This window comes from Ambystoma mexicanum, chromosome 1q, assembly GCF_040938575.1.
Source record: "Ambystoma mexicanum isolate Mex_15411 chromosome 1q, UKY_AmexF1_1, whole genome shotgun sequence".
In the NCBI taxonomy this organism is placed as follows: domain Eukaryota; kingdom Metazoa; phylum Chordata; class Amphibia; order Caudata; family Ambystomatidae; genus Ambystoma; species Ambystoma mexicanum.
Window position 1 is genome coordinate 1014842920 of NC_090922.1, and position 14315 is coordinate 1014857234.

The 14315-nt window shown below is 40.8% G+C and overlaps 1 protein-coding gene across 4 annotated transcripts in view; it reads left to right on the plus strand.

Moving 5' to 3' along the window:
• ODF2L (outer dense fiber of sperm tails 2 like) overlaps nt 1-14315 on the plus strand; it is a 583980-nt gene that overhangs the window by 379553 nt on the left and 190112 nt on the right. For all 4 annotated transcript variants that reach the window (XM_069641685.1, XM_069641688.1, XM_069641686.1 and 1 more), the window contains one exon: nt 2083-2193. In XM_069641685.1, coding sequence (XP_069497786.1) covers nt 2083-2193 — 111 coding nt within the window. The remainder of the gene's footprint in view (nt 1-2082; nt 2194-14315) is intronic.

A 14315-nucleotide genomic window follows, 5' to 3' on the forward strand; every position in this document is an offset into this window, starting at 1 on the left:
AAAGGCTGCTCTGACAGTGTAATATGAATTAGTAGTAATCAAAAAGTACCCGAAGTGCTATTAGACCCATGGCCTCAGTTTGATAATATATGGTCAGTGAAGGCCATTATTATTTTAAATAAATTTGAAATTGAAAGCAAGTTAAAATGAATCAATTCTATTCCCCAGAAAATAGTGTTAATATAAATCCCAGGGTAACCCCTTATTTTGAAAATGATACAGTGTGGTTCATATGTCATTTGAAAGGGCAGGGGTATTTATATCTTTGCAATGCAATCTAAAAAAGATTTCCAGGTTTTGTGGCTTGTTAAAAATACTCTTTGCATTCTATATTAAAAGGATTATTTCTCTAATCCAAAAAATGTTGAATTCAAATATAACCATAGTGTAATCTGCACATATGTTAGAAACCCACAGCCCCACGTTTATGCAAGGAAATGTAAGAAATGCAACAGTGCTCCGATTATACAAATTGCTATTGTCATTGGGGAAAGTAAAGCGCTGCATCAGTTGCAAACGTGATTTCAAGTGTAATTTCGAGATATTTTTGATGTTTTAACCGGCAAGCAACAGAAGTGTAATTAGGCTGTCTGTGCTATTTAAAACGTAATATTTAGATGGAATTGATCAAGGAAATAAGTGTTTGTATGTGAGAAATAGTGAGATTGATGCAGGCAGGTCATTTTCGTTTTTTGTATATAAGCTGTAACATCGTAGTGATTTCCCCTGCATAAAGCTGGAGACCACCTTTGCTTTGATTCCACCTTTCATGTTTTTAATTAAAGACATTAGAGTTTTGAAATCCCTGCATGTTTCTTGTCCAGAATGATGTGCTCAGACGCTATGTGATGGGGGTTTAAAGTGGTGATGACCACCTAATGTAGAATTACATTTTGTAATCGAAATACATTTTACAGAAATGGGTGCTTGTCCATGTTAGGTTGATGACATTGCTGATGCTCACACCTTAATGCTTTGAGTAGCACGACATGTGCATAAGATTACACATGTGTGTGGAGCTGCATTAGTCATGAGCATGGAATTATATGGTTCCTGTTGTATTGTCACATAGAGTATACAGGGAGTGATTGTGAATTAGCAATTGTGGAATTGTAGGTTGCAGGTTAGTGGATATAAAATCTGGCCATGATGTCACAGGATGTCGGAGCAGATTTTGACGTAGCTCCTGACCATGTATTAACTAGATATTTCCTGGACAGTTCAATGACTGACGCAAGATATTGAGATATGGAAAAATTAAATGTAAGATATGGTAAAAAAATATTGTTCAATATTGGAGTACAAAGTATTTGCCGGGGAAATGCATGAACATTTTATCATCAAAGGTCTTTATCCAAACATACCTATTGTCTTTACTGAAGAGAAAATCAAGAATATTTAGTAATTTGTGATGGAACTTACTAGATACCATGGACATTTCTGAAACTACACTAGGAAATCCACGTGTCTATCTTAAGGCAGCATGCGAGTTAGGCATCCAATATAATCTCATTTTTATTTGTCTGTTTTTGGTAGAATAAAGACAAGGTGTTTGGTAAATGACTGAACATTCCCTTTTACAGTTTTAAATAAGTAATCTAATGGGTAATGATGTGTCTTTGTTTAGCTATTGTGGATTTATGGCAACAGATCACAATAAAACTAAATGAATATCGGAAGTAATTTTGTTTTGTATTATATGTTAATGCATTGCCAATAATTGTAATGTTTATTTAGATTTTGATGTAATATTGTAATATTATTTCCGATCATATTGATGTAGAAAATGCTTCACTTCCTAACCATATTATGCTTTTAAATAAATAGTAGTTTTCAAATTGATTTTCCTGTGAGATTAAGCAAGAATACATTGCTACAAAATGAAACATATACATGTTTTAGTGATTCATTCAGAAACTTGGGTTGAAACAGTGTAGTCTTCTTTCAGCATTGTTTGTCATGTTATAACATACTTGACTTGATTTGAACTTGATTTGAACGTACTGATTTGTTTTCGGATAATAATACTAATAATACTATTTGAAGACGGCTCATTATATTTAATCATATTCTGAAATACAGGCTTCAATTGATAAGATGGAGGACGATATTTCATCTGTTGAGAGTGAATGCACAGACCTTCAAGAAAAATTAAAGCAAGAGAAATCCTTTGTTGAACAATATGAAACACAGGTAAGAAATGCAGTTACATTGTTGTAACAACAAATGTAAGAAGATTACAATTAATAAATTAATAACTCTTTGGAGAGCCTAATGCAAAGTTGCAGATATTACTGGTAATGTCACTGTTCTCTTTCCGGCTCCATTTGAACATGTGGATAGGTTTGATGGGGAAGATTAAATGTATAGTTGATATGCTTCAACCAAGCTTCTGCTACACCTAAGTCACACTGTTCACAGTCGTCTGTGATTCAAGGACTATCTAAGGTACCCATGGTTCTCTCTAGGTATCTTGGCTCAGCTCCAGCGATAACATTACAAAAGGTTCTCATTCATGCAGGAAACCTCACGGAAACTCTTTATTTTATTTGTCTTTACTGCTGTCTTATATAGCTCAGGGGCAACACGCTTATCTTGGCAGCAATACAATGCAGAACAATGCAGGTTTGAATCCCGGTCCCGCCCTTAGAGACTGGTCTCGGGTAACAAGCATGTTGTAAAAGATTGATTAATAATATACAGGCATCGGATCACATGAGTGCTTCAAGCCGCCAAAGTCATCCAGTCGCAACCAATATGTGAAAGCATGTACAGACCATTGACCATTAATTAGGGTTAGGGTCCAAATACTTTCAAGGCACAAGAATATGTTTCGGAATTGACAAGTAGACATAGAGAAGGAGATAGGAGTAGGCGGGCAGGCAGGCAAAAGAGCGATGAAGGAAGGGTTGGGTTGGCAATGAGAAAGTGCTTTTTAATGAAGAGGAAAACGTACTATGTGATCTATGTGTGCATATTAGGTAATCGCTATGGTGGTGAAATGGAGATGGCAGGTGGAAGAGGAGGGGTGAGTGGAAAAGTGTTACCAAGGTGGTAGGAGAGAAGGTAAGGAACAGCGTCTGGGGTGTCGAAGTGCTTTTCTAGTTAAAAGAAGTTGGTGTTCGGATGAAAGAAGAAGTGGAGTTATGCAGGTGAAGTGTTAGGTGTATGATGGTTGAAGCAAGTAGTGTCTTAGGTTTGTGATTGAAGGTTGGCAGTGTACAAGTCTTTTGATCATTTTATGAAGTTGTTGAACTTGGGTTCTTGTCAGAAGTACTCTGATGGTTTGTTACATAAGGTGGGGGCACTGGATGAGAATGATTTGCCTGTTTTTGTACCGAAATTTGACTTGTTTGATTACTGTTGGTATCTGCCTGGAATGGCAAGCTTAAGGAATGATTGAAGGCATGAGGGGCTAGAATAGTGGATACTGTTTAGGATTTTCAGTTCCATTTTCGTTTTGATCGATAACCAGGTGTGTGTTTTTAGAGCTCGAGTGATACAGTCATAAGTATTGAGGTTTAGTATGCGTCTTACAGTTTTATTGTTGATGAGTTGGAGCGATATTAGGTTTTCTGTAGACAGACCCATAACGAGAGAATTGCAGTATTCTAGTTTGGAGAGTGTTAGGGCATTGGTGGTGATGATCTTTGGTGAGGTAGTTTGTTTCTATGGTGGGGTATTTCATATGTGGTTTAAGAGATAGCTCGGTGTATTTGACTATTTCCAGGTTCTGTTTCTGAAGTAGGGGAAGGAGGGGTTTCTATATCAGCAGGCTATATAAAAGGAAGGTGGTGAATGTGGTGGATGCTGAAGACCATGAGCTCTGTCTTGCTGGGTTTGAAACATATGTTGTTTTGGGACATCCATTTTTGTATGGTTTGAAGTCATTTGTCAAATGAAGAAGGCAAGTTGCGTGTCATGTGCATATCTTTGAAATGTGGGTTTGAATTGTTCATTATTGTGTGTGAGAGGCTTGAAATAGAAATTGAAGAGCACTGGGCAATAAGGAGGATCCCTGAAGCACTCCTTGAGTAACTGCCCTTGGGATTGTGGTTTGTGGTTTTGGAGAAGAGTCTCAATTCATTTAAGGTCAGAGTCTTGTATGCCTAGGGGGAAATGTATATGTTTAAGAGGTGTGGGTGACTGACGGTCAAACGCTGAAGAGAGGTCTAGAACGATCAGGCAGGTAGGACTGTTGTTAACCAGTGCAAGTAAGGTGTGTTTTCTCACATGTTTGCGTGGTTTGACTGCTTCTATGGGATCTGAAACCGGATTGATTGTTGTGAAGGAGGTTGTGTGTTCTCAGAATTGAATAAGTTAGTTGCATACTAGTTTCTCAAAGAGGTATGGTAGATTAGAGATTGATCTATAGTTTGCTGGGTACTTTTCAGCGAGATTAAACTTTTTCAGTTGTCTTACCTATTGCTAACTTTGCTCTGTGGTGCATGAGCCAGTTCGGAATGAGTTATTGCCGAGTTGTGCTATGTGGGGGGCTAGTAGGGATATATTGTCTTTGATTATGGAGGCAGGGGAAGGGTCTGATGGAGTTTGAGTACATTCAGGTTCATTATTATATTTTCTATCTCCCATGCTGAAGCAGGTTTGAAGGCTTTGAATGTAGGGGGACTGATGGTGGTGTTGATCAGTGGGATTGTTAAAGGGTTGTTAAGGTTGTAATTGTGTATAGTCTTCTGGATTATCTTAGGAAAGCTAGAGCTGTATTGTCAGCCCAGTCTTCAGTGATATAACAAGGTTGTTCAAGGTTTCAGGGTTGGTGATTTGGAAGAGTTTAGCTGTTTGGGATTTAGCTCTGGTGACGGTGCATTCGTAGAAGCATTTCTTTTTCTTATTGAGCATCAAGCCATTTCCTCATGAGAGGAGTTTAAGAATTAACGTCCTTTTCGGAGTTGGTTTTTCTTCATTTGCATTCTGTTTTTTTTTAATGCACATTTATGGAGGTTTACATGAGAGTCAAACCAGTTGTTGGATCTTTTTCTGGTGGTTTGGGTCGACGTGTTATGGAAGCGATGGTGTCAAGTGTGGTGGACATTTCATGGTACATGTTTGTAAGATGTCTGTGGGAGTGGTGACGTGTTGTATGGAGTTTGAGAGTGATTAGTCGTTGATGGTTTTTCTGAAGTTTTGTGGGGTGAGGTTTTTCATTGATCTGAAGGACATGTTCCAGGTTTTATTTTGTGGGCGAGATGGAGGGAGTGTTATGTGCCGAGGTGGTAGTGAGGTAATGGTGGTCTTGTGCTAGTGCAAAAGATGTTGGTTTGGGGAGAGGGAGATCTGAGATCTGAAGATAAGATGATTTCAATATAATGCCCTTTCTGGTGTGTGGGGCCTTGAGCGAGAAGAGGTTCATGTAATGGGCAGATAGGGTGTTGTGTAAGGAGTATGACAGTGTTGTTCTGAGAATCCAGTCGGATCTTGATATTGCTTAGGATGAGACATGCATTTATGCTGGAGGAGAGGTTAGAAAGAAACGAGTCTCATTTATTTTGGAAGTGTGGTGTTTGGTTGTGGAAGGAGGAGATTGACACACAAGTGGCACGGTTGTTATCAGAGACTTATTAAACAAATAAGGGTTGGGGAAATACCTTCCTTACTCTAATACTACGAGGGGTTTCACTGCCTCAAAATGATATACTAAGGAGTTAGTCAGGATAGTAAAAATAAATAAGTCTAATAATCCTATTTCCAGCCCTCACTCTAAGAACTTAAACTAATGTGAAAAAGGGGTCTTTCTTTAGTCTCAAAGTTCTGCTCTGCTTTAAAAAACAAAGTTACAAAATGGTACAACAAATAAACCCCAATGAAGGACACCCTTATTCCCAGGTTGTCTTGCCCTCCTAATGGTCAATGAGAGTCTTGGTGCTAAAGAACAACCTTACTTCCAGATCATCATACCCTCTGAATGTTGAATGAGGGTCTTTGTATTCAATGGTTTGCCTTCTCTATATTTTCCAACCATAGGTTTTCCTTATTTAACTAATACTGTTGTGTTGGTCACAGCCGACCTGGTGTACTCTCCTGCCAGGTGCTGTGCACATGAAGATTGCTTTGGCTCTCTGCATGTGGGCGTGAATCCCAGACTCACCTTAATTGTACTCTTCTTGTTTTGTTTCCACTACTACTACTACTGCTACTCTTCTGTTGGTCACAGCCAACTTGGTGTACTCTCCTGCCAGGTACTGTGATTATGAGGCGTGGCACAGAAGTTGTGATTTGGTAAATGGGTGCGCATACCACACTCGCATTCATGTTCCTGCCTCCGTCTGTTCTTCCCTCCAGCTGTCCTGTTCTCCCTGACCTCTCTGGAGAGCTTCCCGGTTATTCTCTGCTGCTCATGTGTGCCTAAGGCTTCCACGACTTCTCCTTGCTGCTTCCACAGCTTGTGGCACTGTGCTGACGTCCAGCCTGTGAGCTGCACATCTCACCTTCTTCGTGTGATCCAGGCTTCCTCGCTGGATGGGAGCTCAGGGTCCTGCCTCTCACAGTCGTTTGTCTGCGACAGTGCCTCTAGGGATGCTGATGCGATCGTGTAAGCGTCCCATTATAAGTGCTCTTGGCGTCCCTTGTCCTGCACAGCTGTCGGCGTCCGACTGGATGGGCCTCTTGGTTCGCAGTATTTCTTCCCTTTTTATTAACCAAACAGCATTAGCTGTTCTATGGCATCTAGCCTGTGCATCTTAGTTCTGTAGAACCTGCCATATGGAGCCATGCCTCTTCCTCGTCCCTGTTGTGAGGTCTTCCCTCCACACTAGATAGTTGTTGCTCTTCCTCGTCCTTGTCTACTCTACAAACATGCATGGAAGTATGTGGGGTTATGTCTTGTGCAAGGTAACAGGGTGAGGGAGGTTGGGATCTGTGTATCTCCCAAGGTGTCGTCCCTCGTCCCATAGGAGGTTTGCCTTCCCATGAGATCCACCCACTGAGTACCAACCCCAGAGGGACTGTCTGGAGCGGCCTTGCCTCCCTGGCCTAATGGAAAGGGGCTTCCCCCATAGAAGCAGAGACGACATCCTGGGATTCGTCACAGTGGGTTGTGGCCCGAAGGTCTGTAGATGACAAATGTTAGGGCAGTATAAGGGTTAATACGAGTTTGATTACAAAGCTCTCAAAGTTGATTTGTTACGATGGTGGTGACAGTAAGTATGGTGTATGTCTTGTCTCAGGGAGCACAAATTAAAGTTGCAAGCTACTAGCCAGCCACACAGAAAAAACTTGCCTCCTTAATTCTATTTATACACACAGCACACAATTTCTTACTCACCAAGAGTTAAATATCTTTTAATGGTTAGTAGCGATTGTAAATTATGCACCTTTTCTTGTTTTATTGCAGTACCGTACCTCTGACTTTTCATGGGTCCTGTGTAGTATTTTAATAGCAAAGTCCTTGTGAACAAGATTATTTAGTGTTCTTATGTTATTGTCTGTACAACATGTTTCTGTGATAGCCAATACATCAAGATTAAAGTCTTGTATCAGAGCTGAGGTGTGATGTGCATTTTTCATTGGTGATATAGCATTAATTCAATCAATATGAGTTAGGCCCGGTATGAGATTGGTACTTGTTAGGTAGGGTGTGCTTTTTGTCTAGTCCCGTATTCTTCAAAATGGGGTTCCCCCCCTAAGTATGTCCCGGGAGATCCCAAGACTCTTGAAAAGGGTTTGAAATGATTGATTTTAATAATATAAAAGAATAATGTGACTGCTTTTAATGGAAAATCTAATGAGTCGAAAATCTGCACATCCTTTGGGCCCCTTAAGTAGGGTTTTGAGGGGTGGGGGGCAGAAACATTATTTCTACTAAAGGTATAGAGGGGGGGCTCAGCATCATGAACAAGTTTGACTACCACTGGCCTAGTCTGTTGGATGACTTTTTGCTTGGTCAGATTTTGAGTGTTGGTGAAGGTGTTTGAATGCGAGTTGTTGGAATTAGTGAGTGTAGTTTGGGCAGATTGTGATAAAATCCCAGTATAGTTGGAATTTTGGTGACTGTATTAGCGTGGGTTGGTTAGCCTGATGGTAGGCAAGTAGCTCATGATAGGGGAGGTGGAATCCGGTTTGATGTGTCCTGAGGGTGGTGATTGGGTGTTTTTTGGTAAGAGAGCAGCTTTGTTTTCTCCTGATGTTTTTTGAAAAGTTGCTGTAGAGTTCAGGCATGGGTAGGAAGTGGGGGATAATTGTGGTAATTGTCATCATGGTAAACTTTATGTTGGTTAATCAACCATGAAAGTACAAATATTAACCAACAAGTTCATGATTAAAAACAGCAAATTAATCGGATACGAATATTTGCTTTAGAGTGTAAGTGCTTTACAAAGATTAAACAGAATTTAGACCTGCTAAGGGCTCTGGTAGCAATCAAGTTACAAGCAAACTCACAATTGTTGAGCTTGTCTCAAAAAATAGACTATGGGCCTCATTACGACCCAGGCGGTAAGTGGTTAACGGTGCCGTAAAAGGTGTTCCGCCATTAAACCCTTACTGCCTAATTATGAGGTCCCTTTGCGGATCCCGACCTTAACGGCTGGTTTTACCAGCCGATAAGGAAGGAACCCGCAAAGGGACTTTTGAGGTAATTACGGTACCGCAATTTGTGGTACCGTTATTATCGCCTTCCACATTCCCATTGAGCCCTATGGGGGCAAAAATGTGAATGGGGAAGGACCAATGGTGAATGGGGAATTACCGCCCCGCCAACCTTGGAATGGGGCGGTAATTCCGCCATTCATCATGGCGGAGTTGGTAAAATACCGGCATCAACCATGGCGCTAACAGCGCCATGGTTAACGCCAGGGTCGTAATGAGGCCCTATATGTTGAAAGAATGATTGAGTCCATTAGATCAGATCCTATAGGGGAACAGAAGAGGAGAGTCAAAGGCTTGCAGCCTCCTCTGTGCACATGTTAGTAAAATTAATTAGGTCAAATCATTTGGGAAAACAGAAGAGGAGAGTGGTAATTGTGTGGGTAGAGCAAGGAGCATAGGATTGGGAATTATTGTACGAAATAATACAAAGGAGAACTCAAACGCCATTACTTTGGGTTAGAAGCAAGCAGCAAGCCAGGCTTACAGGCAATTGAAATCTACATTAATGATACCCTACAACTTCCACCTTTAGTTGGACTCTCCTGGGCAGAATGTCCCTAACTGAGTTTATTAATTAAGCTTGTACAGGGTCACAGAATCAACCAGTAGTCGCTCACTCACTAGTTAATATTTGTGGCTCATCTGACCTCTACGGGCAGCCTTAGGCCGCTGGATTGAGTGCCTCTAGTGGTGCTGGGGCCTCTCAGCCCATTTGCTGTATAAGGAATATAGGAGATAATAAAAATAGTAAATATGTTGATGGTAGAAATATGAACATGTGGGATAACAAAATAAGCAAACTGTTCTATATGAATTTATTATAGGGCCCCATATTAAATAATTAATTTAAAGAGACATTCCCTTTTATAGTGATGGAAAATATTCATTCATCACTTTGGGCTTTTTAGCTCAACTGGAATCTGAGTCCTAACAGGGCCATGTGAAGCCCAAACTGGTTAACTTTGCAAAGCTAGTCTTGAAGAATGAAGGAAGTTACCTTTGCTGTCAGAATAAAATGTTGGGACTAATGCAGCGTTAGAAGGTTTCACGTCCTCCAATTGGCTCACCAGTCACCAAGCCAGAAACCATGGGGGCATTCCTTAAAGCACCGGCTAAAAGCCAGACGCAATTAGCTATCACAGTACAGAATGCTAAGGACTATCTATGCATTTAGCATGACCAGATTTAAAGTGGCAATCTAAACCAAAAGATACAGCCAAGTTAATGCTAAAAAGAGTCCTCAATGTGCATTAATACAATATAATATGAAAACTGAGTGCAGCTGAGCGCTACAGCTTGAAGCAGTAACAGCAGTGTTTTGCTATACCAGACCCTTTAATTCTTGGCGATCGTTGGAGGGAGTGCCTTTTACGCTGCAGCACCAACAAGGATAAAAGCACCCTCCTTGCGCAGAGCACCGTGGGGTGTGGCTGAGTGTTACCGTTTGAGGCAGGTCGAGGTGGGGCGTGATGGAATATACTCAAAATTTAACATACAGTAAGGAAGTCGTTTGGAAATGTATAAACTAAGGACTAAATTGGTTTCTGATGAAGGTCTACTGGCTATTTCCATGCATCTCCCACAAAACCAAGCAATAGGAGACGAGGAAGTCTTTTTAAATCCTACAGCTGACAGGAGCCTGACTCATGATCCTTCCACCTTGGTCCGTCGCTCAATTGTGGAAACTGATGAAAACCCAGTACTTCAAACTAGCCCTATACTCAAATCTGTCTAGCTTCTTGAGCTAAATGGGGGTGGTAAAGGTAACGCTGGCCCATAATAGTTCCCATAATAGTTCTATAGTGTATCGCCCCCTAAATATGCAATTTAGTGGGTCAAACAGTAAAACATCTAAAAAAAGGTGTAGCTCAGAAGATCACAGATTTTTATCCTACTTCTGGAACAAGCACCGAAGTGCGACCTACAATGAACTCTAGAGCGACAGCTAAGGACAAGAGGAATTTGATTAATAACGTGACTCTTCTGGACTTGGATCTTGAAACGGAACCCTAAAATGCGCCCTGTCTTAATAAGGCAGTCTTAAACAAGAATGTCATCCTGGGTTCCATGGTTAATTAGAAATGGAGGATATGCCCTCCTTTTTTAACTGAACATTTGGGTCTGAAAGAAGACCCACTCTCTTTCGTGAGTTCAATGTGTCCTCCTGACTTCGAGATTTCGATAGACAGTGCATTCACTTTTAGATTGCTATCTCAGCTTTTAACTTGGTGTGGAGTTCATTTGTTTCGCTTCATGATAACATTAAGGCAGAAATAAGATCATACACCATGTCATTAAGTGGAAAAAAAATAGAAATGGTTGATCATTTCTTGAGGAGTACAAACACCAGTTCAGTCCGGAAAATCATAGATGGTCCAAATGAACGGAAAGTGACTAAAACTCCTGTTCAGGTTGGCGATTCCCCTGACGCAACTATACCAAATGGAACTGTAGTGAGCACTAAACCTATTAAAAATTCAACGGCACCCAAAAAGGCTAGTAGGGAATCAAAAAACGTCAGAAAGGGCAGATCAAACCAGCACAGCTCAAGAACATGTTTACAAAACCTCCATCTTAAAGAACAGGCGGCTTGTAAGGAGCTTGATGTCGATTAAGGTACTCGGTAAAAGAGCATGTGTGCAAGACTGATTTAATCACAGTTTAGTATGTAAAGTTAACTTTAAAAGAGTCACCAAGTAAAATGGCAATAATCTATCAAACACCGAGCTGACTGAGCATTTTCAGTGGATATAACTGAATTTGATTTTGCTGTAATGCTGACTGCGACTATAAGGGGCCCAGACTCATACAAGGAGGTACAAACAGATACAATCCTATGCTCAGTCGAATCTTAAACAGGGAAAATGCCCCTATGTATTGCTCATCAACTCTCAGAACTCTCATTCCATCCCTAATACTACACAGGAAAAGTTTCATGGCACTGACGGAATGACTCAGATCCAAAATAGAAATGTTAACAAGGAGTTTGCACATCAATTTATATTGGAGTTTCTTTTACACTCGGAGAATACCATTACCCTAAACCTTGCACATGTTCTGAAGTTGTTTCATGAAGTCCTGTGCCTGCGTTTGATAACTTTGAGACAATTGAACTTGCATATATATATTTTTTTTAACTTTATTTATTGGTATTTATTCAAATTTTGGAATTTGAACTGACACAGAAAAAGAGTTTTACCTGTTTAGTATCTACCTAAACATTATTGATGACCACATACAATTCACCATCACACACATTTTTTTAGATGTAACAGTGATACACACCAACAACAAGTTACAAACCACTCTACTCCAAAAACCCACAGACAGAAACAATCTATTACACAGACATTTCCACCCACTGAACACCATAAGGAACTTACCATATGGCCAATTTCTTAGAATCAAAAAGATTGTAGAAGATGACTCAGACTGCACTAGGCAATTGAAAGAGATGTCGGACAGGGTCAAGGATACCACTAATTGGAGATTAGATTAATTGAACAAAGCAGAAGACATCCCAAGGGTAGCCATTTTGAGTAAATCAATGAAGAGTACACAACCCCCATTAATATACGTCTCTAAGTACTCCACACAAAGCAATAGAATCAACAAGATTATACAAAAACAATGGCATCACGAGACAGAACACTGGGTAAATTATATAGTGAGCCACCAGTTTTCACATACAGAAGAAGAACATCAGACAAATGTCTGAAGAATCCTATGGATCCCTCACTGAAACCCTCCCAGGTGACCAGGGAAAGGCAGACGCTTCATGATCCTGGCCTTAGGGGTGGTGCACTGTGGGAGGATCACCTGTGAGAAGAGAAGGCCAAGGGTGGTGAGGAGATCCTGTGCAATGAGACACAGTATGTATCCTTTGAAAGGGAAGGTAATGGCCTATTGTAATTGTAATGTCCCTGACCCACATGTAAGATCTGCAGTTCTGGGCACAAGTATCATAAAATCTGAGCAAGCCTTACCAATGGAACAATTCTTCAAGGTATTTTAGGATAAACACCCTAATTACTCCCAAAGGTATAATGTAGAGGAATCTAGAAATGTTGCCTTAGATAAATTGTCTTCCTCTGTAACAACAAATTCTAAAGCTTCATTTTTAAATGACTTTAAGGGAAGTAAATCTACCCTTAAAATCAAGCAAATAACTGTTTTTGGGGACTACAAGTCCCATAATCCCATGAGTACTGGGACAAGAAAGAGGACTGAAAAGTTATGTGGTAGCATTAGTCAGGCAATTAAGTTTAACAGCCCACACCTGAAGGAACCTGGGAGGCATAAAAGGCCCCCTCAGGTGCATGCAATAAGAAGGAGCTGGAACTGTGACTGGAGTGCATGCAATAGTAGCAGAGGCAGAAAGAAGAATGCACAGTGTTAGCAAACAAAGCAGAAGTGGGAGAACCAGAGGGATGCCAGAACGTGGATGCAGCAGATTTCACCTGCTTGTTCTGAGAGGGTCCTGTTCATCCAAACTTTTTAAGTGCACAGGGGGCGGTCTTTCCCCATGTGACCCTGATTGCCATGGTTACTGTGCAGGAAACGTGGCAAAGACACAAGCGAGGAGCTTTGGGCGTGTCACTGGTTTCAGGAGCGAGTGGGGCTCCTTAATAGAGTGGCTGGCCCGGAGACCCCTTCTGAGCGGAAGGGTGTGGTGTGGGTCCCTGTGAAGCCAGAACCAGTAGAGGTTGTACCCGAAGTCGTAGAAGTCGAGCAACCCACAGAACAAAGATCACAGAAGCCGGTGAGTCAAACCTGACATTCTGATTCCTTGCGCGTGCACTGTCGGCAACAGTATCCAGTTTAATCTTCTTTCGATTAGAAGCAGAAGCCAGCTGAAGTTGTTTGTTGTATTCCTAATAAGTGAACAATGGAAAGTAGCACTTGCCTGTGATTGGAAATGTCTCTTTTACTCGCCTGAAAGCAAATGCTACTGAAAAACATTGTTAAGCCCTTAATCTTAAAGAAGAAATGGTCGCATGTCTATCATTGAGCAGAATGAACATTGTGTAATACCATTGTTAAACACTTAAAGCTAATAAAACTTGTGGAGGATTGTGTCTAGTTTAGTTTTCCAAGTGAAGAGTGAAAGTTACCTCTTTATTCAAACAAACTATCATTGTTCATGACAGAAGTTAAGTGTTTAAACACTTTAGCTGCATTTGGAGAGAGCACAAGCATGGCCCAAGCCACGAGTATTCCCTTTATGAGATTGAAAACAGCCTTTCTCAAAGCCAGAAAATAGTAATTACTGTGAGCCGAGTAGAAGTTCAACCTGCCTAAAAAACATGTGAACTAGCATTACCTGAGGCCAAGGGAGTGGCACCAAGCTTCTGGGAGATTATGTGGCTAACAGTAGCAGAGAGGTGAAGGCCATGCTGGGGAAGGAAAATCTTGTTGCTTATAAACATTATTAAAATTGACTCAACCTATATTGCCATTGACTGGTGTAGAAAGAATGAAGTGGGTCCACAAGGCAATCTTGGGTTGTTACTATGGTGGCATACAGACAAGAGAGGCACAGAGGCTGCCACTTTTAAAGAGAGATTTTCAGATGAAGAGTGCCTTGCCTATTTGAAGGTTTGCAGTACCTTAAAGGAATCTTGTCAAAACCTGTCATTTAAAATACAAAATACTGAAGCTGTGGTGGTATATCTGTTTGGCAGTAGATGCAAGATTTCAGTAGTTCAAAT